Genomic DNA, 25856 nt, shown 5'->3' with positions numbered 1-25856 from the left:
TAATTGCATTAGAGTCTATGGCGGCGCTCTTTTCATCCACCCTCAGCTGGCGCCCTTTTTTCCTTCTACCCTCGGTTCCTATTGCTCTACAGCAGGGGTGCCCACACTTTTTCGGCTCGCGAGCTACTTTAAAATTCGCCGAGGCCAGGAGATCTATCGATGTTTCAAATGCGCCCCCCCCCCCCGGAAATGTAGTTAGGTATAGGTCCCTTCAGTATAGTTTAGCCGGGTATAGGTTCCTTACAGTATAGTTTAGCCGGGTATAGGTCCCTTCAGTATAGTTTAGCCGGGTATAGGTCCCTTCAGTATAGGTTAGCAGGGTATAGGTCCCTTCAGTATAGGTTAGCTGGGTATAGGTCCCTTCAGTATAGGTTAGCCGGGTATAGGTCTCTTCAGTATAGGTTAGCTGGGTATAGGTCCCTTCAGTATAGGTTAGCCGGGTATAGGTCCCTTCAGTATAGGTTACCTGGATATAGGGCCGGTGGCGTCCAGGTCTTCAGGCAGCGTGAGTGGAGTCGGAACTCGGAAGTTTTCCGCCTCTCCACCCGATTGGCTGCGCGTCTCTCCGAGTCCCGATTGGCTGCGCGCCTCTCCTCTCCTGAATGGCTGCGCGCCTATCCTCTCCTGATTGGCTGCGCGCTTCTCCTCTCCTGATTGGCTGCGCGCCTCTCCTCCCCTGATTGGCCAGGCTCTCTCCTCCCCTCCCCTGATTGGCCAGGCTCTCTCCTCCAGCGGCCAGCAGCAGAAACTGCGATATACAGCTGCTGGCTGCTAAATTCAATGGGACGCGGCCAAGAGGCCGCGATCTACCGATCAGGAGGTCGCGATCTACCGGTAGATCGCGATCGACCTATTGGGCACCCCTGCTCTACAGCATCTAGTGCCAGTCTTGTCTCTTTCCTAACTACATATCATTTGCTTTGTTTGCTTTTGACTTAATTGGACTCCAGAGGGGAGTACAGAGCACAGCATCTGCTGCGCTATACTCTGCTTTTACACACTGGACTGTGGGAGTGCAGGAGGGGGATGGGAACAGATAGCAAGACAAGAGGACAGAGGGAGGCACGAAGGGGGACAGAAGGAGGCACAGTGGGACAGAGGAAGGCACAGAGGGATGCACACAGAACCGCATTATCCACAAGGCAACTTTGGAAGGTGTCTAGGGCCTTGATAGAGTCTAGGGGGCAAGTTTATGCTAGACCCCAACAAATCTTGCCAAAAAAGCTAGGTGGCCATTAAGGGTGGGCCCAAAGTTGTTGCTTGCCTAGGAAACCATTTTACCTTAATCCATTTCTGGGTGCACAGGGAAACAGAGGTTGCAAAAGGAGACAGGAGGAGGCACAAAGGGAAGCAGAAGGAGAAATTGATGGGGGGCGGGGGGGCAGAAGGAGGCACAGGGGGTCAGAGATACAGAGGAGACACACATAGGGGGGCAAAGATGGCACTGGGGACTGAAGGAGGCACAAAGGGGACAGGGAGAGGCAAACAGTGCATAGGAGGAGGCACAAACACCTGTGGGGGTGTGGTTTTGTTTCGGAGGTGTGGCTTAGTACGAGGATAGGGCTTAGTATGGGGTGGGGCTTAATCAGAAGCTTGGCGCCCCCTCCCTTCCCCCACAGGACCAATGGCACCACAGGCAGTGGCCTGGAATGCCTATGCCTAAAACCGCCCCTGGTAGTGTAGGCACATTAGTTCATGTTCAGTGCTGCTAACTTGCTTCATTTCTCTCTATTTCTCTTTCTCTACACTCACCCTATATTCCCCCCCCCCCCCCCCCAACACACACACCTCACGCTACACAACACTTACTTTCTTCAGGATCTGAACTATTTGGATTTTGTTGCTTTTCAGAATTGAACAGAGCAAAGACGATTCTGGAAAGAAAGTTGTGATTTTGATATGGGACATGATGAAATATGAAGATTTAACATTGCTGACAGACCCTTTACTAAAGAAATCACTTGGTGCATCATGTATTCCTGTCTCCCACTACCCAGAAGATCAAGTTAATAAATATTTGACTGATAGGTCCTCTCATATCATATTCTACTACTCAATGAACTTACAGCAATCTCTGGAGGATCTGATGAGCTTCTTGAAGATTAATGGTGAGGATAAACTGAAACTTTTTGTCAGAGCTTAGAACAGGGCACAGCAAAGAGATCATCAGGTTAGCAGTGGATGCAGTGATAAGGGCAAACAGACACCACTTTAGGGGCCCATTTTCAGTAGGATTTTACATTTCTTTTTCCATACTCAAATTTTCAAATTATTTTATGCAAATGTGAATACAAATTTTGCATGGTCCAACATTAATTGATAATCATTACATGGGAAATGGATGGGTTGTGCAAAAATCAGAATAAGGGAAAACTAAAAAATTATTAACACTGCTAAGTTTGCCTTGAAGGACACATCCGAGGAAATAAAACAAAAAAAAGATCTACTTGCCTGGGGCTTCATCCAGCACCTGGTAGACGATATGTCCCTTGCCGCAGCTTCGGTGTCCCTTCGCGTTCTGCAGCCACGAGAGCACGATCGGGAACAGTGCGGCCTTGCGCAGGCGCAGAAGGTGCTGGAGGGGTTCCTGGGACACTGGAGCTGCAGCAAGGGACATATCAGTAGCTGCCAGAGGCTGGATGAAGTCCCAGGTAAGTAGATTTTTTTTTCTTTTTTTATTCCCTGGACCTGTCCTTAAAAGCAGATTTGAAGTGAAAATACACTTATGATGTAATGAATTGTATGTGTAGTTCAAATAATGAATAGAACATTAATAGCAAAGAAAAGAGTCCTGTGTGGTTTTCTAGCACAGGAAGAGTAAAAAAGCTTGGGTTGTTATCTATGCAAAAGAGCTTCTCTGAGCTAGTTGACCAAGTTGGTCAAACTCAGTCATGTTTTCTGAAGAACTTAAACAGCCAAGAAACAGTGAGAGAAAGCTTGAGATAAGGTTTTACTGCAGGGAAGTTCAAATGGCCGATACTTCTGCTTTGTTTCATAGTATAAAAGGCAGAGTCCCTAATTAAATTTATTTTTTTCTCCTAGGAGATATAAGAATATAAGAAGTAAACAAGTAGCATATTAGCCTTCACTTGTATCTGTAATATCACACTTGAGCAAACTACTGTAATTCTTTCACAACACTAACAAAGCAAACAGAGATTTTCCATGTTTGTATTCTTTGATAAGTATATATTGTATGGAATATAACTGCTTTTTAATTTTCCTTGAAGTGAAATATCTCATTTGTCGGGAGAATGTTAATGTTATAATTACTGACCTGGAGGACACAGCAGCTGCACGGGAGCTAGAAATGGACTGGAATCCGGAGAATGGTATCTGCTGCCCCCTACTGACCCTGACTAGGTCTGAAGTGAAGGGAATGAAAGAATGTCAGAACTGTCAGGGAGTCAGGAAGAATACAGAGAAAGAAAAAACTCTACTGCAAATTCTGCGGCATGCCAGAAGTAAGTTATATTTTTTAGGTTTGTATTATCATCTGTCATCTTTTTCAGATGACCAAAGGAGACTTTTTTTTTATAATAATGTAAGAAATTTAAACGCTCTATTACCACCATATTCAAAGACACTTCCACAAGACAATTGTGATCATTTTTACAGGCTGATTTTTCTAGATGTATAAATCACTAACAACTGCTCTTACACTTGCTTTTGTTTTACAGAGAGTCCTGCACATAGAAATGTCTTCAAGCAAATATCAGAGTCCGTAAGTGGGGATTTTGTACTGAATGTTACCATAAAGTCACCCGTGGGCAACAATCACTGTGCGTGCAGTACTTACCTGGGAAGGAGAGATTAGACATTTTTCAGAGTTAAGTTGCCCATTAACAGTATTTATTTTTTTTTTTTTTTTTTTTAGCAAACAATTATATTTTTGATAAGATAATTCGGACTGAAAGAAAAGATCTTTAGTCCATCCACACCAATAAAGAATCCAACTTGCGATCATATTTTAAAGTGGACCTGAACTCTTGCACAGGACTAAAGAAATACATAGAGAAATGCACCCTATATGTATTTAGAGAGTTTAGCCTGTTTAATTCTTTCTTATTCGTGTCTAATCACAAGTTGTAATCTGATCTTCCCCCTGTGCTACATGACGGCCACGGCAGGGATGGCAGATAAGCCTATTTAAAAGCACTGACTGTTGACAATATGTCTGCTTCCATGAAAGCAGGAAGTAGAAACAGTGCAGATTTATTTTAGGATTTGTATCAGCTGTAACACATAAATGTTTTTTGTTTAAAGGTTATTATGCTGTTCCGTAGCTTTTAGAGCAGAGAGGACGTTCCGAGTTCAGGTTTGCTTTAAAGTGGATCCGAGACAAGCATTAGCTGCCTTAATTTTTCTGCCCCTTACATATAGTTTATTGGGCATTCTTCCCCATATGCTTTTTTTTACATTATTTATTGCCTAATTGCATGTAAATGAATGTATCCACGCCCCCAGATCCTCCAGCGCCTAGGCATTCTGAGTCTAATGCTGCAAGTGCTAATGGGAGCTCAGCCTGGGGAGGAGGAGGCTTTTGCTGAAGCATGCATGAGATTTTAGAGGCAAGAGGGTAGAGAGTGAAGGAGAGGGGAGTGCAGTTTTAACAGGCTGAGTGTGAGGAAACGCGGAAAAGCCGCCGCAAGGGCTCAGAGTGAGGCGGCTGTTTCCGCGTCTAACATGGCGGCACAACGCGAAGAAACCACCGCAGGCCGCATGGGCAGAGCGGTGGAGTCCGCGTTGGATGCGGCGGATTGTACGCATGGCAAAGCAGATGGCATTGCGGCTGGACGCGGGGAAACCGCCGCTCGCCTAGAGAGCGGGGCGGCGGTCCCCGCGCCTGAATCAGTGGTCACATTGCAAGACATGTCTGGTGTGGCTGGGACTGCTGGTCCACACGGGTTCGGAAGGACGCGCGCGGCGCTGAGAGGCAGAGCTTATATGACAGCCAGAAAAGGGTCAGCTGACATTTTCACCACCTGCCGTTGGTCCGGCGCTTGGGGGAGGCGCCCGAGAGCGCTTTGCTATGTATGCTGGGTGCTGGTCATTCTCTGGTTGTCTGCCGTTGCGATCGCTGCGTGGTGGCACTCGGACCTTGTCTGTATCTGTGTTCTAGCATAGTTTCCAAAGGTGTTGACGATCAAGGAACTCACACCTTAGCATTAGGAATATTGAACTGTATTATTTGTTATGACCTTCTGCCTGTCTGACCATTCCTCTGAACTCTGATTCTGTACCTCGCTATTTCTGTTACCATGTTGCCAATCTCTGCTCGTTCCTGGACTCTGTATTGGCCTCCTGATTCTGTACTGTGCTATTCTGATACTCCGTTGCCAAACCCTGTCTGTTTATTGGATTCCATATCTGCCTCCTGAATCTGTACCTTATCTGTCTGTGTGTTAACGACCTGGCTTGCCGACCCCGAGAACTGGCCTTACTGTTAGAGGCAGTTCACAGACCTGTTAGTGACACCCTCTCCCACGGGTGTCACTCTCGCTCTGTCCTTCCTCCCTTCAGCCTAGCTCCTCCCCCCTGGAGAGTCTAGGCCAGAGGAAGGAACATACTTCTGGAGAAGTACTCAAAGTATACTGTTGCATCTAAACACTCACTTGTTCTATCAGGTGTCCAGAGGTTAGTAGATATATCTGATTATCGGTGATACTGCAGATCACCAATAATCGGGTATATTCTGTATTCTCGGTGATACTGCAGTTCACCGGTAATCAGACCCTCTCTGTGTTACACCGATCGTTACAGAACGGCAGACCAAAAATACCAATGGACGCACAAACTGATCGTCTGGGCGCACTTGCCACTTCAGTGTACAACATCAATCAAGTGCTGGGTAGTCACAAGACTATGATTGAAGCCTTGTCTGGTTCTTTACAAACCCTCCAGACAGCAGTGGATGAGGTGCGATCCCCTCCTAGCTCTGACATGCGATTGCCTGTACCTGAGAAATTTTCTGGTCACAGATCAGACTTCCGAAATTTTAGAAGTAGAGTGTTATCTTACTTTGAGTTGAAACCCCGATCTTCAGAAACTGTGGCCCAAAGGGTCACATTCATTAAGACTTTGTTATCAGGCGATTCTCAGACGTGGGCGTACAGTTTGCCCACCGGGGATTTGGCCCCGTCTTCAGTGGATGAATTTTTTAAAGCCATGGCAGTAATTTACGACGACCCAGACCTTGCCGCGACCTCTGAGCGGAAGCTCAAGCTCTTGCGTCAAGGCAAGGGTCCGGTCGAAGATTACGCAGCCGAATTTAGGAGATGGTCAGTTTCAGCCAGGTGGTCCACCTATGCCCTATTAGATTGCTTCTTATCAGGGTTGTCGGATGAGGTTTCAGATCTCATGTTAAGTCTGCCTGAACCTAAGACACTTGATGAGGCCATTTCATCGGCCATTCGAGTCGATCGCAGACTGCGCTATCAGAAACAGACCCGGGGTAGTAGTCATGTAAAAATGGTGTCCTACGCTGCACCTCCAGTAACTCCACCTCCTCCTGTCTCGCCTCCACCCGAACCAATGCAAATTGGTCGGTCGAAGCTATCCCAAGTGGAGCAAAGACGCAGGATGTCTGAGCGGCTGTGTCTTTACTGCGCAGAGGGGGTCATAGAGTACGTAATTGTCCTAACAAGCCGGGAAACGCTATCGCCTAGGAGTTGTAGGGGGTAGCACCCTAGGCACGCAGCTTTTACCCCTAGAAGATAAACGGTTACTTCTTCCCTGTACAGTCACATGGGAAGATAAAACCGAGGTTACTGAGGCTTTTGTTGATTCAGGCTCTGCAGCTAATTTTATGGATTTTGAATTTGCAAAGAAATTGGGTATTCCGTTCACCCCAGAAAGCCACCCATTCAGGTTACGGCAGTAGATGATTCCCCCCTGCAAAGTAATCATCCGCTGTCCCAGACACCAGAGGTGGAAGTCACTATAGGGGTGTTACATAAAGAGAGACTACAGTTTTTTGTGTTACACATGACCACCTCCACAGTCATCCTTGGCATGCCATGGCTGCACTTACACTCTTCACAGATTAATTGGGCTACCTGTCAGCTAACTAGCTGGTCAACTCACTGTTTTCAGCAGTGTTTAGGGAGAGTGACACTGGGCGAGACCAGGATCCAGTTGGAGGGGGTACCAGTACAATATTCAGAGTATTCTGATGTGTTCTGTCCCAAAGCTGCAGACAAGTTACCTCCACATCGCCCCTTTGATTGTCCCATTGATCTCCGATCAGGTTGTATGCCCCCTAGGGGCCATCTTTACAACTTGTCTGGTCCAGAGAAAGTAGCCATGCAGGAATACATTCGTGAAAATTTAGCCAAGGGGTTCATTCGCCCTTCCCGGTCACCTGCTGGCGCAGGTTTCTTTTTTGTTAAGAAAAAAGACGGAGGCCTGCGGCCTTGCATTGATTACCGGGGCCTGAATAAAATCACAGTAAAGAATCGCTACCCGTTGCCCTTGATAGATGACTTGTTTACACAGATAACCGACGCTAAGATCTTTTCAAAATTGGATTTACGGGGTGCATACAACCTGGTGCGGATCAGAAAGGGCAATGAATGGAAGACGGCCTTTAACACGCCCGACGGGCATTACGAGTACTTGGTGATGCCCTTCAGGCTGTGTAACGCCCCGGCCGTCTTTCAGGAACTGATTAATGAAGTATTCAGGGAGGTATTGGGCAGGTTCGTGTTGGTTTACCTAGATGATATACTTATTTTTTCCAACAATCTCTCTGAGCACAGGACACATGCCAAGTTTGTATTGGATAAACTAAGACAAAACATGCTTTACGCTAAATTGGAGAAATGCATCTTCGAGGTAACATCTGTCACCTTTTTAGGGTACATAATTTCCACCTCGGGCCTGTCTATGGATCCTGCCAAGGTCTCTGCTGTGTTGGAATGGCCTCAACCAGTGGGGTTAAAATCTCTTCAGAGATTTTTAGGCTTTGCCAATTACTATAGAAGGTTCATAAAGGGGTACTCCACTGTCATTGCACCCCTCACCAGTCTCACTAAGAAAGGGGCAGATACCACCCACTGGTCTCCAGAGGCTCTGCATGCATTCTCCACTCTGAAAGATTTGTTTTGCTCTGCACCCATCCTGAGACACGTTGACACCTCCTATCCCTTTATTGTTGAGGTGGATGCCTCAGAGGTCGGGGTAGGGGCGGTGCTGTCCCAGCGGTCAGGGTTGCAGGGTAGATTGCACCCATGTGCCTATTTTTCTCATAGGTTCTCTCCGGCAGAGAGAAACTACGATATAGGCAACAGAGAGCTCCTGGCCATCAAATTGGCCTTTGAAGAATGGCGTCATTGGTTGGAAGGAGCAGAACATACGATTACAGTTTACACTGACCACAAAAATTTAGAATATATCGAGGGAGCCAAGAGATTAAGCCCCCGACAGGCTCGATGGTCATTATTTTTCTCGAGATTCAGATTTATAATTATGTACACCCCAGGGAGCAAAAACATTAAGGCAGATGCCCTGTCTAGATGCTTTGAGCCAGAGACAGCACAGCCCTCCCTCCCAGAGACCATTGTCCCACAGAGACTGGTATTAGCTACAACTGAGACTTGGGAAGATTGGACAGAGACTTTAGGTCCTTTTCAGCAGGACATCCCGGAGGGGAAGCCCAAAGGGGTTATGTTTATTCCACTGCCATTTCGCCTTCAGATTTTGCAGATGTTCCATTCACACAGGAATGCGGGACACCCTGGGGCCTCCAGAACACAGGACCTTGTAGCCAGATGCGCTTGGTGGCCGTCTCTGGCAGCCAATTGTAAAGAGTTTGTTAGGGAGTGTGCGGTGTGTGCGAGGAGTAAGCCCTCCCGACTGGCACCTGAGGGAAAATTGCAGTCCTTGCCCACCCCGAGTGAACCATGGACCCACTTATCCATGGATTTTGTGGGTGAGCTCCCCAGGTCTGAGGGCATGTCGGTCATTTGGGTGGTAGTCGACCGCTTTAGTAAAATGTCCCATTTTGTGCCCTTGAAAGGACTCCCCTCGGCCCAGGAATTAGCCGATTTGTTCATCATCCACGTTTTCCGATTGCATGGCATTCCGGAAAACATCGTGTCAGATAGAGGAGTCCAATTTGTTTCCAGATTTTGGAGGGCATTCTGTCACCAAATGGGCATGGAACTGTCATTTTCGTCGGGCTACCACCCACAGACCAATGGCCAGACGGAAAGAGTCAACCAATCAGTGGAACAGTTTTTGAGGTGTTACGTTGCAGAAGCGCAAAATGATTGGGTCAAGTTTTTACCCTTCGCAGAATTTGCGCACAATAATTTGAAAAGTTCTGGATTTTGTCCATTTCAGGTAGTGACCGGGAAGTTGCCTAAATTCTCCCCATTGCCAGTTGCCTCCACTCCGTTTCCAGCTCTGGAGGCCTGGCAAAGGTCATTTAAAGATATATGGTGGATTGTGAAAAATAATTTGGAGAAGGCGTTTCAAAGTCAAAAAGGTCAAGCTGACAAGAGACATTCCTTAGAGTGGAGGTTTTTGCCAGGAGATTTAGTCTGGGTGTCCACACGTCACTTGACCTTGAAACAGCCCTCGGCTAAGTTGGGGCCCAGGTATGTGGGTCCATTCCCAGTAACCAGAAAGATCACCGATGTCACTTATGCCATTGACCTCCCTGCCAGTATGCGCGGCGTAAGATCCTTTCACGTGTCCCTGCTTAAGCCAGCAGTTCATGTAGGTCCCACTCCTCCTCCTCCTGTGATGATAGATGACCAACCTGAGTACGAAGTAGAGAAGATTTTAGACTCTCGCATAGTTCAGAACTCAGTACAATATCTGGTTCATTGGAAAGGGTATGGTGTTGAGGAGAGATCTTGGGTACTTGAATGTCGTATGCATGCTGACAAATTAAGAAGGGAGTTCCACGCGTTGCATCCTGAGAAGCCTGGTAGGAGCTGTCCGGAGTCCACTCCTCGGGGGGGGGGGGGGGGTACTGTGAGGAAACGCGGAAAAGCCGCCGCAAGGGCTCAGAGTGAGGCGGCTGTTTCCGCGTCTAACATGGCGGCACAACGCGAAGAAACAGCCGCAGGCCGCATGGGCAGAGGGGTGGAGTCCGCGTTGGATGCGGCGGATTGTACGCATGGCAAAGCAGATGGCATTGCGGCTGGACGCGGGGAAACCGCCGCTCGCCTAGAGAGCGGGGCGGCGGTCCCCGCGCCTGAATCAGTGGTCACATTGCAAGACATGTCTGGTGTGGCTGGGACTGCTGGTCCACACGGGTTCGGAAGGACACGCGCGCGCGCTGAAAGGCAGAGCTTATATGACAGCCAGAAAAGGGTCAGCTGACCAGGCGGGTCAGCTGACATTTTCACCACCTGCCGTTGGTCCGGCGCTTGGGGGAGGCGCCGGAGAGCGCTTTGCTATGTATGCTGGGTGCTGGTCATTCTCTGGTTGTCTGCCGTTGCGATCGCTGAGTGGTGGCACTCAGACCTTGTCTGTATCTGTGTTCTAGCATAGTTTCCAAAGGTGTTGACGATCAAGGAACTCACACCTTAGCATTAGGAATATTGAACTGTATTATTTGTTATGACCTTCTGCCTGTCTGACCATTCCTCTGAACTCTGATTCTGTACCTCGCTATTTCTGTTACCCTGTTGCCAATCTCTGCTCGTTCCTGGACTCTGTATTGGCCTCCTGATTCTGTACTGTGCTATTCTGATACTCCGTTGCCAAACCCTGTCTGTTTATTGGATTCCGTATCTGCCTCCTGAATCTGTACCTTATCTGTCTGTGTGTTAACGACCTGGCTTGCCGACTCCGAGAACTGGCCTTACTGTTAGAAGCAGTTCACAGATCTGTTAGTGACACCCTCTCCCACTGGTGTCACTCTCGCTCTGTCCTTCCTCCCTTCAGCCTAGCTCCTCCCCCCTGGAGAGTCTAGGCCAGAGGAAGGAACATACTTCTGGAGAAGTACTCAAAGTATACTGTTGCATCTAAACACTCACTTGTTCTATCAGGTGTCCAGAGGTTAGTAGATATATCTGATTATCGGTGATACTGCAGATCACCAATAATCGGATATATTCTGTATTCTCGGTGATACTGCAGTTCACCGGTAATCAGACCCTCTCTGTGTTACACCAATCGTTACACTGAGGGGTGAAGATACAGAGCATCTTACCTGTGTGTAATGTAACAAACAGAACATGGCCGCTTTCATTGTGTCACAGGAAGAATTAATCATATGCTGTTGAAGTTGTTTGCAGCTAGATTTTCTGTGTAAACCATCTTAACTTTGGATAAAATATGTAGAAAAGTTACTGCTATAGTTAGTTTTTCATCTTGGATCCGCTTTAACCACATAAAGAGCTTGCTGCTATGTAAGGAACATGCCTTCCTTAGTTACGTGCGTTGCTTCCATAGCTTATATGTTAATTGACATAGTAGCAGCCGTTAGTGAAGCATCGCGGTTGTGATACTTTAACCACCTTAGCGGTATGGACGAGCTCAGCTCGTCCATTACCGCCAGAGGGTGCCGCTCAGGCCCTGCTGGGCCGATTTTGATCAAATAAAGAGCAGCACACGCAGCCGGCACTTTGCCAGCCGCGTGTGCTGCCCGATCGCCGCCGCTCTGCGGCGATTCGCCGCGAGCAGCGGCAAAAGAGGGTCCCCCCAGCCGCCTGAGCCCTGCGCAGCCGGAACAAATAGTTCCGGCCAGCGCTGAGGGCTGGATCGGAGGCGGCGGACGTCAGGACGTCGGCTGACGTCCATGACGTCACTCCGCTCGTCGCTATGGCGACGATCTAAGCAAAACAAGGAAGGCCGCTCATTGCGGCCTTCCTTGTTTATTCTGGGCGCCGGAGGCGATCGGAAGAACGCCTCCGGAGCGCCATCTAGTGGGCTTTCATGCAGCCAACTTTCAGTTGGCTGCATGAAATAGTTTTTTTTTTAATTTAAAAAAAACCCTCATGCAGCTGCCCTGGCGATCTTAATAGAACGCCAGGGTGGTTAAAGGACCGCCCGCATTTAAAGTTACGTGCATCGTTATGTAAGCAAAGTAACTGAGGAAGGCACGCTTCTTACATAGCAGTGTGTGCTGCTACGTAAGTCTTGCATAGCGGCCGAGTCCTTCACACTAAGCTGCGCCGCTGAATGAATCATGCCCAAGGAGTGGTACGCTCGGTACTCTTCTTTGTGGTGCTCTCTCCACCACAGTTCATCACAAGGGTAATTTAAGTCTATGGGGACTTACACACTATGGTGACGTGGTGCGTTGTGAGGGAAGAAGCTAAATCGACGAAAGGCCGACAACTCTGCAGTTCATTGCCACATGATCCATGCCTACTGCACAAATTATGCAGCAATGCTAGTCAATGGCAAGGCTGTATGTGTGAAATCATGATCGCAGTTGTGGTGCACCATGCAGGTTACAGAGTGATGAAACTTCAATGACATACTTCCTGCCCTGCAGGGAGTACATCACTGAGCAGGAGGTGGAGCCATTACCCTGATGGCGCACTCTGCCACAGGGTAATGTGCAAGGGGAATGGTGCAGTGCAATTTTCCTGCGGCGGGGTCTCAGGACAACCGCACTGCACTATGGCCCATGTGCAATTCACTACTTCTCCTGAGCTTTCTCCCAGGTGATATTTTCACACCTTGGCCCATATGCAATTCACTTTTTCACCTCAGGTTTCTCCTATGAGAAATATTTTCAATGTCTTTTTAACCACTTGAGGACCACAGTCTTTCTACCCCTTAAGGACCAGGCACTTTTTTTCCATTCAGACCACTGCAGCTTTCATGGTTTATTGCTCGCTCATACAACCTACCACCTAAATGAATTTTGGCTCCTTTTCTTGTAACTAATAAAGCTTTCTTTTGGTGCTATTTGATTGCTCCTGCGATTTTTACTTTTTATTATATTCATCAAAAAAGACATGAATTTTGGCAAAAAAATGATTTTTTTTAACTTTCTGTGCTGACATTTTTCAAATAAAGTAAAATTTCTGTATACATGCAGCGCGAAAAATGTGGACAAACATGTTTTTGATAAAAAAAACCCCATTCAGTGTATATTTATTGGTTTGGGTAAAAGTTATAGCGTTTACAAACTATGGTGCAAAAAGTGAATTTTCCCATTTTCATACATCTATGACTTTTCTGACCCCCTGTCATGTTTCATGAGGGGCTAGAATTCCAGGATAGTATAAATACCCCCCAAATGACACCATTTTGGAAAGAAGACATCCCAAAGTATTCACTGAGAGGCATAGTGAGTTCATAGAAGATATTATTTTTTTGTCACAAGTAAGCGGAAAATGACACTTTGTGACAAAAAAAAAAAAGTTTCCATTTCTGCTAACTTGCGACAAAAAAAAATGAAATCTGCCACGGACTCACCATGCCCCTCTCTGAATACCTTGAAGTGTCTACTTTCCAAAATGGGGTCATTTGTGGGGTGTGTTTACTGTCCTGACATTTTGGGGGGTGCTAAATTGTAAGCACCCCTGTAAAGCCTAAAGGTGCTCATTGGACTTTGGGCCCCTTAGCGCAGTTAGGCTGCAAAAAAGTGCCACACATGTGGTATTGCCATACTCAGTAGAAGTACTATAATGTGTTTTGGGGTGTATTTTTACACATACCCATGCTGGGTGGGAGAAATATCTCTGTAAATGACAATGTTTTCATTTTTTTTACACACAATTGTCCTTTTACAGAGTTATTTCTCCCACCCAGCATGGGTATGTGTAAAAATACACCACAAAACACATTATACTACTTCTCCTGAGTACGGCGATACCACATGTGTGGCACTTTTTTGCACCCTAACTGCGCTAAAGGGCCCAAAGTCCAATGAGTACCTTTAGGATTTCACAGGTCATTTTGCGACATTTGGTTTCAAGACTACTCCTCATGGTTTAGGGCCCCTAAAATGCCAGGGCAGTATAGGAACCCCACAAATGACCCCATTTTAGAAAGAAGACACCCCAAGGTATTCCGTTAGGAGTATGGTGAGTTCATAGAAGATTTTATTTTTTGTCACAAGTTAGCGGAACATGACACTTTGTGAAAAAAAACAATTAAAATCAATTTCCGCTAACTTGTGACAAAAAATAAAAACTTCTATGAACTCACCATACTCTTAACGGAATACCTTGGGGTGTCTTCTTTCTAAAATGGGGTCATTTGTGGGGTTCCTATACTGCCTTGGCATTTTAGGGGCCCTAAACCATGAGGAGTAGTCTGGAAATCGAATTCCGCAAAATGACCTGTGAAATCCTAAAGGTACTCATTGGACTTTGGGCCCTTTAGCGCAGTTAGGGTGCAAAAAAGTGCCACACATGTGGTATCGCCGTACTCGGGAGAAGTAGTACAATGTGTTTTGGGGTGTATTTTTACACATACCCATGCTGGGTGGGAGAAATAACTCTGTAAATGGACAATTGTGTGTAAAAAAATCAAAAGATTGTCATTTACAGAGGTATTTCTCCCACCCAGCATGGGTATGTGTAAAAATACACCCCAAAACACATTATACTACTTCTCCCGAGTACAGCAATACCACGTGTGGCACTTTTTTGCACCCTAACTGCGCTAAAGGGCCCAAAGTCCAATGAGTACCTTTAGGATTTCACAGGTCATTTTTGTTTCAAGACTACTCCTCACGGTTTAGGGCCCCTAAAATGCCAGGGCAGTATAGGAACCCCACTAATGACCCCATTTTACAAAGAAGACACCCCAAGGTGTTCCGTTAGGAGTATGGTGAGTTCATAGAAGATTTTATTTTTTGCCACAAGTTAGCGGAAATTGATTTGAATTGTTTTTCTTCACAAAGTGTCATATTCCGCTAACTTGTGACAAAAAATAAAATCTTCTATGAACTCACCATACTCCTAACGGAATACCTTTGGGTGTCTCCTTTCTAGAATGGGGTCATTTGTGGGGTTCCTATACTGCCCTGGCATTTTAGGGGCCCTAAACCGTGAGGAGTAGTCTTGAAACCAAATGTCGCAAAATGACCTGTGAAATCCTAAAGGTACTCATTGGACTTTGGGCCCCTTAGCGCACTTAGGGTGTAAAAAAGTGCCACACATGTGGTACCGCCGTACTCAGGAGAAGTAGTATAATGTGTTTTGTGGTGTATTTTTACACATACCCATGCTGGGTGGGAGAAATATCTCTGTACATGACAATTGTTTGATTTTTTTTTACACACAATTGTCCATTTACAGAGAGATTTCTCCCACCCAGCATGGGTATGTGTAAAAATACACCCCAAAACACATTATACTACTTCTCCTGAGTACGGCGATACCACATGTGTGACACTTTTTTTGCAGCCTAGGTGCGCTAAGGGGCCCAACGTCCTATTCACAGGTCATTTTGAGGCATTTGTTTTCTAGACTACTCCTCACGGTTTAGGGCCCCTAAAATGACAGGGCAGTATAGGAACCCCACAAGTGACCCCATTTTAGAAAGAAGACACCCCAAGGTATTCCATTAGGTGTATGGCGAGGTCATAGAAGATTTTATTTTTAGTCACAAGTTAGTGAAAAATGACACTTTGTGAAAAAAAACCAATAAAAATCAATTTCCGCTAACTTTTGACAAAGAATAAAATCTTCTATGAACTCGTCATACACCTAACAGAATATGTTGGGGTGTCTTTTTTCTAAAATGGGGTCACTTGTGGGGTTCCTATACCGCCCTGGCATTTTACGGGCCCAAAACCGTGAGTAGTCTGGAAACCAAATGTCTCAAAATGACTGTTCAGGGGTATAAGCATCTGCAAATTTTGATGACAGGTGGTCTATGAGGGGCCGAATTTTGTGGAACCGGTCATAAGCAGGGTGGCCTTTTAGATGACCGGTTGTAATGGGCCTGATCTGATGGATAGGAGTGCTAGGGGGGTGACAGGAGGTGATTGATGGGTGTCTCAGGGGGTGGTTAGAGAGGAAAATAGATGCAATCAATGCACTGGGGAGGTGATCGGAAGGGGGTCTGAGGGGGCTCTGAGGGTTTGGCTGAGTGATCAGGAGCCCACACGGGGCAAATTAGGGCCTGATCTGATGGGTAGGTGTGCTAGGGGGTGACAGGTAGTGACAGGAGGTGATTGATGGGTGTCTCAAGGTGTGATTAGTGGGGGGAATAGATGCAAGTAATGCAATGGCGAGGTGATCAGGGCTGGGGTCTGAGGGTGTGGGCGGGTGATTGGGTGCCCTAGGGGCAGATGGGGGTCTAATCTGATGGGTAGCAGTGACAGGGCGTGATTGATGGGTAATTAGTGGGTGTTTAGAGGAGAGAACAGATGCAATGCACTTGGGAGGTGATCTGACTGCGGGTCTGCAGGCGATCGGATGGTGTGGGTGGGTGATCAGATTGCCCGCAAGGGGCAGGTTAGGGACTGATTGATGGGTGACAGTGACAGGGGGTGATTGATGGGTGGCAGTGACAGGGGCTGATTGATGGGTGGCAGTGACAGGGGGTGATTGGTGATTGGCAGGTGATTGACAGGTGATCAGTGGGTTATTACAGGGAAGAACAGATGTAATTAATGCACTGGTGAATTGATAAGGGGGGGTCAGAGGGCAATCTGAGCGTGTGGGCGGGTGATTGGGTGCCCGCAAGGGGCAGATTAGGGTCTGATCTGATAGGTAACAGTGACAGGTGGTGATAGGGGGTGATTGATGGGTAATTAGTGGGTGTTTAGAGGAGAGAATAGATGTAAACAATGGATTTGGGAGGTGATCTGATGTCGGATCTGCGGGCGATCTATTGGTGTGGGTGGGTGATCAGATTGCCCGCAAGGGACAGGTTAGGGGCTGATTGTTGGGTGGCAGTGACAGGGGGTGATTGATGGGTGATTGACAGGTGATTGACAGGTTATCAGGGGGGATAGATGCATACAGTACACAGGGGGAGGGGTCTGGGGGGGGTCCTGGGGAGAATCTGAGGGGTGGGGGGGTGATCAGGAGGGGGCAGGGGGCAGGGGGGGGATAAAAAAAAATAGCGTTGACAGATAGTGACAGGGAGTGATTGATGGGTTATTAGGGGGGTGATTGGGTGCAAACAGAGGTCTGGGGGGTGGGCAGGGGGGGGGTCTGAGGGGTGCTGTGGGCGATCAGTGGGCGGGGGGGGGGGCAGATCAGTGTGTTTGGGTGCAGACTAGGGTGGCTGCAGCCTGCCCTGGTGGTCCCTCGGACACTGGGACCACCAGGGCAGGAGGCAGCCTGTATAATACACTTTGTATACATTACAAAGTGTATTATACACTTTGTAGCGGCGATCGCGGGGTTAACATCCCGCCGGCGCTTCCGTATGACCGGCGGGATGTTGCGGCGGGTGGGCGGAGCCAGTTGCCGGGGGAAGCGCGCGTCATCAATGACGCGATCGCTCCCCCGGCATAGAAAAAGGACCCGCCGCCGTCAGGCGTATTGCGGTCCTTTAGGTTTCCACTTTGCCGCCGCCCATGGGCTGTCGGCGGTCGGCAAGTGGTTAAAATGCATTTTCAGCATTTTGTAATCAAAAAAGTACCAAAAAGTAGGTGATAAAGTACTATCAAAATTATATTTGAGTATTTTCTTGTTTGCTGCTGGCTTAAAAGTCATTTTATTGACAATTTTATAAATACCATCTAGGAGAAAACTCAGGAGAAAATGAGAATTGCATATGGGCCCTTGTCATAAAAAGCCTTTTAAACCACCAGCAAGCAAAAAAGTACTCAAAATAATGCTGATAGTACTTTTCCACCAACTTGTAGGTACTTTTTCAATTATAAAATGCTTAAAAGTTATTTTAAAGAGAATATGAAAATGATCTCTTAGGCCAGGGGTCGGCAACCCGCGGCTCCAGAGCCGCATGCGGCTCTTTTTCACCTTTGCCGCGGCTCCGGTAGTGTGTGTCAGTGGTTACGGCGCGCGTGACGTGTGCTGCCGCTGGCCGGCAGCCTATCAGAGAGGCCGCCGGACCGGTGCAGTGCAGGGCTTCGGGCGGCTATTTTCCCGTAGCCCTGCAGTGTAATGCAGGCAGGACGTGACGTCGGAAAGGAAGAGGGTCGTGGGAGTTGCGCGCCACAAGGAGGTCGGGACCGGAGGTCGGGACAGGAGGAGATCGTGACAGGAAGTCTTCTGACTAGGTGAGTAAATGGGTTTTTCTTTTCATATCTGCTGAAGGATTGTGCATATTGGGGTCAGATCTGCTGAAGGATTGTGCATATTGGGGTCAGATCTGCTGAAGGATTGTGCATATTGGGGTCAGATCTGCTGAAGGATTGTGCATATTGGGGTCATATCTGCTGAAGGATTGTGCATATTGGGGTCATATCTGCTGAAGGATTTGTGCATATTGGGGTCATATCTGCTGAAGGATTTGTGCATATTGGGGTCATATCTGCTGAAGGATTTGTGCATATTGGGGTCATATCTGCTAACGATTTGTGCATATTTGGGTCATATCTGCTAACAATTTGTGCATATATTGGGGTCATATCTGCTAACAATTTATGCATATTGGGGTCATATCTGCTAACAAATTTGTGCATATTGGGGTCATATCTGATCCTGTATATAGCATTAAGGTAAGAAACAATATATGCAGTGTTAGATTTGTTTTATAATGGTTTTGCGGCTCCCAGTTTTTTTCTCTTTTCGGAAACGGGTCCAAGTGGCTCTTTATGTCTTAAAGGTTGCAGACCCCTGTCTTAGGCTATGCAGTAACTCAGGAGAAAAATTTAATTGCATATGGGCCCATGTATGAAAGTAACCTAAATCTTCCCTCCTCATCTTTTTCCATTTGTTTTTTCTTATTTTTACTTTTTCAATTATAAAATGCTTAAAAGTTATTTTAAAGAGAATATGAAAATAATCTCTTAGGCTATAACTCAGGAGAAAAAGTGAATTGCATATGGGCCCTTGTCATAAAAAAGCCTTTTAAACCACCAGCAAGCAAAAAAGTACTCAAAATAATGCTGATAGTACTTTTTCACCAACTTTTAGGTACTTTTTCAGTTATAAAATGCTTAAAAGTTATTGTAGCCTCCCTGGCGTTCTGATTCCCCAGGATTTCCGTGCAAAAAGTGGTTCAATTAATTTCCAATACCTCTGATAGCTTCCCCAGTGCCATCTTCCACTCCGTGTACGGATTTTGCTTCTCCCTCAGCGATGACATGCCCCCCGCCGATCGGCGTTGATGACACCAGGGTCACACAGCGTCATCAACATCTCACTGCAAACATTTTTTTTAAGTTGAATTCAATACAATAACCTGTATTGAATTCAATATTTCAAAAAAATTGATTGGAAAAAAAAAGGTTGAAAATTATTGGAAATTAATTGAACCACTTTTATGTCCCCCATGCTGAAAAAAAAAATGCTGACCGCAACTGAAAGCCCGAACGCAACGCCGCTGAACGCAACGCCGCCGAAAGCCTGGCAGACACCCGTGTGCACCAGCCCTTAGTTAATTGGCTTCCCACTAAACTGACCTTTAATACGGACACATAACTGAAGTAGGGATTACATTTTGAGCCTCTCTGAGGGACAAATAGTAACAAAGCTTTGTACTCTGTAAAGCATTGTGTCTGACGTCACCAAGTCTCGTAATGTAACTTTAAACAGACGGGACTTTGTGATGGAGGAAGAAGTGCTGCGCTGGAGAGGGCCCCTGGGTGAGTAGTTCTATTTGCTCAAAGGGCTTAGACAGGGAAGGGGGGGAAGCGAGGATGGGGGGGAGGGGTAGAGGCCACCCGCACGCCGCACAGAAGGGGGATCCCCCCACCCGCAGAGGGGGATCCCCATCCCAAAATACCGCCGCACAGAAGGGGGATCCCCCCACCCGCAGAGGGGGGATCCCCCATCCCAAAATACCGCCGCACAGAAGGGGGATCCCCCCACCCACAGAGGGGGATCCCCCAGCCCAAAATACCGCCGCACAGAAGGGGGGATCCCCCCGCTCGCCCTAGCACATTCTCTCCCTAGGGATTCCCCAGGGAGAAGCATGCAGCAGCCTTCAGAGGCTGCTGCAGCACTGCTGATCACAGCGTGAGAGGGGAAAGTGCAGGACGAGCTGAGCTCGTCCAGAACATTTCCAGCAAGTTTTCTTTGGACGACTACAGCTCATCCAGAACGCTAGGCAGGTTAAAGAGAATATGAAAATGATCTCTTAGGCTATAACTCAGGAGAAAAAGTTAATTGCATATGGGCCCATGTATGAAAGTAACCTAAATCTTCCCTCCTCCTCTTTTTCCATTTGTCTTTTTTCTTATTTTTACCTTGTATTATCAGTTATATAGTGCTGACATCAGACACAATGCTTTACAGAGTACATAGCTTTGTTACTATTTGTCCCTCAGAGAGGCTCAAAATGTAATCCCTACTTCAGTTATGTGTCCGTATTAAAGGTCAGTTTAGTGGGAAGCCAATTAACTAAGGGCTGGTTCACACGGGTGTCTGCCAGGCTTTCGGCGGCGTTGCGTTCAGCGGCGTTGCATTCAGGCTTTCAGTTGCGGTCAGCAGTTTTTTTTTCAGCATGGGGGACATTAGCTGTGGTGGTTAACCGCCCCAGGACGCTACATGTAGTGTCCAGGGTCGACTCGAATGCCAGGGAAAATCGGGATCCGAATGCCGCGTTTGCATGAACACCAGTAAAAGCCTGGTACAAGCGCTCCCATTGTCTCGAATTCTGGCGGTAAACGCGGGGCAGACACCCGCGTGAACCAGCCCTTATCTGTATGTTTTTGGGATATGGGAGGAAATCAGAGTGGCCAAGGAAACCCACATAGACACAGAACATACAAACTCTGTGCAGATAGTGCCTTGGCTAGAATTTGAACTAGGGACTCAGTGCTGCAAGGCAAGAGTACAACCTCTACACCCCAGTCTCTTTTTTTTTTTTTTCCTTGTTCATTGTTTACCTTCAGCTCTTTCTCTTTTTTTTCTCTTTTTCCCTTCCGATTTATTATTATTATTTTCAGCCCAAACTGAAGATCAGGATCTTCTCCAGGTCACACATTGAAGATTATGCCTGGTTCTGGTCATTACTGAGATCAGAGAATTTTGGAGATCAAATGGAAGACATCAAAGAATCCCATATAAGTAATGATGGATTCAGCTCTTTCAAGACTGATGTTGAATCGTGCACATTCGCCATCCTATATCACTCAATGACCAGAGGGAGAGTCAATGTCACCGATGTAGAGGGAGCATTGTACGATAAAGAGCTGCAATACTTAAATGAACATCTGGGTAAGTCCCAATAAAAAAATATGTTCTGTATAATGATGAATTCATTAATGTAAAGTGTGGGCATGGTCATGGGTGGAGCCAAATGTACAAATGCTATTTTTATAGCCGGGGATGTCCCCCCTTGCCCACCCTTAGCTAAGCCCCTGGTAAACTGAATGTCCAGTAGGCCTGAACGATTTTGGGAAAAGATTGAATCACACGATTTCTGTCAGAAATTGCGATTTCGATTCGATTCACGATTTTCTTCAAATCAAGCTTTATCACTAATTTAACAATGTGCACAGTAACTAAGGAACAGCTAAGGAACAGCACCTTAGTTTCACAGTATCCCCACTGCAGCTTTGCAGAATGCAGAAAGATCACCAGTCAGTCACACAGCAGTCATCATCATTATCACGCTGACACACTGTGCAGCGTAGCAGAGGCTTGAATGACAGGAGTTTGGGCGGAGTCTGCTGCCCATGTTAGTTTGATTGGCATGTGGGCGGAGTCTGCTGCCCGCCTAGCAAATGATGTTTAAGCACAGGGGAGGAGGGAGTTGCCTAGTGAGAGCCAGTCTGCTGCCCATCACACCACTTAAGTGACACAAATCACAAAAGGTGATTGTCAACAATCAGAAGACTCAGCCTGCCACCTCCCCAGCTTATGATGTGGAGGTCTGGGTGGAAGCGAGGAGTGAGACGTGGGGACAGAGTGTGAGAGCAGATGTGGGCGGAGTCAGCCGCTCGTAATACAAGGTGATTGACAGCCTTGTGGGCAGGGTCTGCCGCACGACCAGCTAATGCTCCGGAGATGTTGGGAGGAGTGAGCCGCACGAGTGAGAGCCTGTGGGCGGCGACTGCTTGCCGCCCACTGCACTGATTGGCTACACACTTGGCGGAAGTTAGGGGAGAGAGTGAGCCAGCTGCACTCGGCAAACGAGTGACGAACGCTGGTGCTGAGCCGCCGCAAACCGCCGCTAAACAGACTGGGACAGTGGACTGCTGGCCTGAATGCAGAGGGGGTAAAAATCGTTGCCATGGCGATCACGGAATCGTCATTTCCGTGATCGCGATTTCGATCGAAAAACGATTTATCGTTCAGCCCTAATGTCCAGGTCCCGGCCAATCTCCATTATAAGTCTAAGGAGAGTCAGGTATTATTTAAAAACATCCATATTCTTCTCAGTTTACGTTCACTTTAACAGGACAGAATCCTCATTTTAAGGTTTGCCAGAGGTAAATTGCTTAATAAATACTTAATTCTTTATCACTATCATGATAACAGTAAAAACAGCACAGAATCGTTTATAACGAAAGGACACAGGAGATGAGCTTAGTGAATGGTGGCCATTGCGTGTCCGAATACCTGGAGGTAAGTCCACCACTACCTCCCTTTTAAGCGCTTTATTTTGACACCTCTGTTTCAAAGATCTTCATTTGTAACAAAGCAATGTAAAATGTCAACAGTAGTAATACTGTTGTATTTAGGATCCTGATGTCTCCTCCTGTAGATTGTAAATGTTTATAGAACATTGCACAGTCCTGCTTTACTGAATATTGTCATACAAATCCGGAAGTGTCATACCTACGTACATATGATTTTATGTGTCTTTGTAGGACGGAAGAAGGTAATAGTGGTGATTGATGATGTGGAGGACAGCAGTATAAAAGAGAAGGACCAGATCTTCCAGACTCAGCCCAGTATCAGACTGGCCCAGGATCTCTTTCTTTTTAGTAAAGTGGAGAAAGCCACAGATTATGTGACATTCCTCCCATCCTTCAAGAAAAAGAAGAAGAGATTAGAAGCCATGATTTTAGGAAACACAGGTAGGATGACTGTATTGACACATTTCACAGTAAAATGCTAAGGACATCTGTAGGGTATCTGTGGGGGAACATTTCTGAGATGTGACTGCCTCTCCACCCTTCCTCAAACCTATGGTTGATTGGAACATCCAAATTATGCTTTCGATTAAAATCTGGCATTCCACAGCCAAATACCAAATTTTGTGTTCCAAAGACATTTTTCAATATATGTCAATGCAGTTGATAGTTCTGCCAATGCAAAAACTGGCTTCAGAAACAAAATTTTTCATCAAACATGGTGGTAATAAGGTGAAAATTGGATTCAGAAACAAGAATTTTCAGCAGAACATGGCTGTATCACAATGGCTATGAAAGTTAAAAAATCGGCTTCTGAAACAAGAATTTTTGGCAAACAGTGACACCAACAAGATTGCTGGCCGGGGAATCCCCGGTCTCCAGGGGCCAAGTTAGAGTGGCAGAACAGTTTTCCACATGGATGGGTGGACCAGGGCAGGGGATGGCCTAGTCTCCTGGACTCCCCATTCATATGAAAAAAACACTTGTTCTGCCACTTTAGTGTGGCCTTCTGGGACCAGGGAATCCCCAGGGCCATTTTGTTGACATTACTATATACTGAAAAGTCTTGTTTAAAGCCGCATCTACACGAGTAGATGCGGCCGCGATGCTCCTTATCAATCAAGCCGCTGATGCGGCTCGATTGATAAGATCCGACAGGACGGATTTCCGCACCGCCGATTCCCTGCTCGCTCCCCGCGAGGGGACAATGGCAGGGAATCGAGCAGAAGATAAGCGGCGCCGGCGGGGACGAGCGGGCACGAGCGGGGAATCGAATGCGGCGCACGCGCGGCGAGCGGGGACGCGGCGGGCACGCGGAAGAGGCGATCCGGCGGCTAATCGAGCCGCCGGATCGCTACAACCTCTCCCCGTGTAGACGGGGCTTTAGAAGGCTATTTTCATTCCTATCCATTGTGTTGATACAGTGTTTGATGAAATTTCTTGTTTTCAAATCCAATTTTCACAGTGTTATTGCCGTGTTTGCTGAAAATTCTTGTTTCTGAAGTTCTAGTTTCTGAAGCCAATTTTCGTATGGGCAGAACGTGGTACTCAAAACAGTGTAGTTTCCAATTTTCGTGATTTTACTTGGAAGGCTGTTTTACGATGCGAAAATTAGAACTTGGAACTGTTCCAATTCTGATAATTCATCCCTACTCATAGTAACAGAGACTTAGAATTAAAGTAATAATAATAATACAATCAAATATTTTTGCTGCTCCAAAATGTAATTCACAATCACAACTGCAGAAGCTCAGTAGGATTCAGGAAAAAATGTTTGTATCCTTGCAGCTGACTCCTGCTCAAAGGATTCTTCATGGGCAGAGCAGATACTATAAGTAAGAAACAAAGGCTTAATTAAAGGGATACTTAAGCCTTTAAAGAGAAGCCATAACCAAGAATTGAACTTCATCCCAATCAGTAGCAAATACCCCATTTCCCATGAGAAATCTAATCCTTTTCTCAAATGGATCAGGGGGCTCTGTATAGCTGATTTTGTGGTGAAACCCCTCCCACAGTGTGATGTCAGCGCCTCACAGCACGTGCCAAAAAAGCAAGCAGCTTCTCCTTCCACTGACATTGCTTGTCAGCAGTAAAAAAAAAAAAAAAAAAGTCACCATGTGATAAATGTCAGAATGTAAATCAGGGAGAGGAAAGATTTTACAATGAGCAAACATTTATACATAATAATTTATACATAATTACTGAAAAAAATAAGCACCTTTTTATTTCAGTTTTATTCACCTGGGGCTTCTACCAGCCCCCTGCAGCCACCCCATGCCCTGCAAGGATCCTCCAGTCCCCCGCCACCAGCTACTTTCGTTTTCAGGCGACAGGCTTACTGCGCCTGTGCAGGCCTGGCCACACGTCTCCTTCCTCGCGTTCCCATCCGCAATACCGTCCTGTGCAGGCGTTGGATGCTATTATGGGTGGGAGGGCGAAGAAAGCTACACGTGGCCCGGCCTGTCGGCGAAACGAAAGTAGCTGGCGGCGGGGGACCAGGGGATCCGTGAGTGACTGCCAGCACTGGTAGAATTCCCAGGTAAGCAAAAATGATTTTTTATTAGTGGCTTAAGTATTCCTTTAACTAAGCTACTTTAACCACTTGCTGACAGCCCACTACCTATGGGCGGCGGCAAAAATGACAAGCCCAAGACCACGTAACGCCGATCGGCGTCGGGTCCTGGGACGGTGATTTACTGGGGATCTCATGAGCGCGCATCCGCCGGCATTAGGCTCCGCCCACCCGCGACGTCAACCCGCCGGCTGTTTAGAAGCGCCGGCGGGTTGTTAACCCCGCTATAAAAGTGTATAATAAACTTTGTAATGTATACAAAGTGTATTATACAGGCTGCCTCCTGCGCTGGTGGTCCCAGTGATCGAGGGACCACCAGGGCAGGCTGCAGCCCTCCTTGTCTGCACCCAAGCACACTGATCTGCCCCCCCCTGCCCCCTGATCACCCACAGCTCCCCTCAGACCCCCCTGCCCACCCCCTAGACCCCTGTTTGCACCCAATCACCCCCCTAATCACCCATCAATCACTCCCCGTCACTATCTTTCAATGCTATTTTTTAGATTTGGTCCTAAACTGCCCCCCGGGGGCACCTGATCACCCGCCCGCACCCTCAGATCGCCCACAGACCACCCTCAGATCGCCTCCCAAGTGCATTGTTTACATCTGTTCTCCCCTCTAATCACCCATCAATCACCCGCTGTCACCACCTGTCACTGCTACCCATCAGATCAGACCCTCATCTGCCC

General features: G+C 47.0%; 1 protein-coding gene across 5 annotated transcripts in view; it reads left to right on the top strand.

The window, feature by feature from the left end:
- Window positions 1-25856, top strand: part of LOC137524313 (uncharacterized) — a 182603-nt gene that overhangs the window by 47462 nt on the left and 109285 nt on the right. For all 5 annotated transcript variants that reach the window (XM_068244032.1, XM_068244030.1, XM_068244031.1 and 2 more), the window contains exons 2-6: window positions 1852-2108; window positions 3231-3464; window positions 3681-3724; window positions 20963-21233; window positions 22832-23041. In XM_068244032.1, coding sequence (XP_068100133.1) covers window positions 1852-2108; window positions 3231-3464; window positions 3681-3724; window positions 20963-21233; window positions 22832-23041 — 1016 coding nt within the window. The remainder of the gene's footprint in view (window positions 1-1851; window positions 2109-3230; window positions 3465-3680; window positions 3725-20962; window positions 21234-22831; window positions 23042-25856) is intronic.

Source organism: Hyperolius riggenbachi, chromosome 7 (assembly GCF_040937935.1).
Source record: "Hyperolius riggenbachi isolate aHypRig1 chromosome 7, aHypRig1.pri, whole genome shotgun sequence".
Taxonomy (NCBI): domain Eukaryota; kingdom Metazoa; phylum Chordata; class Amphibia; order Anura; family Hyperoliidae; genus Hyperolius; species Hyperolius riggenbachi.
The sequence above is the reverse complement of the archived record's forward strand: the minus strand, read 5'-3'. Positions and strand labels throughout refer to the sequence as shown.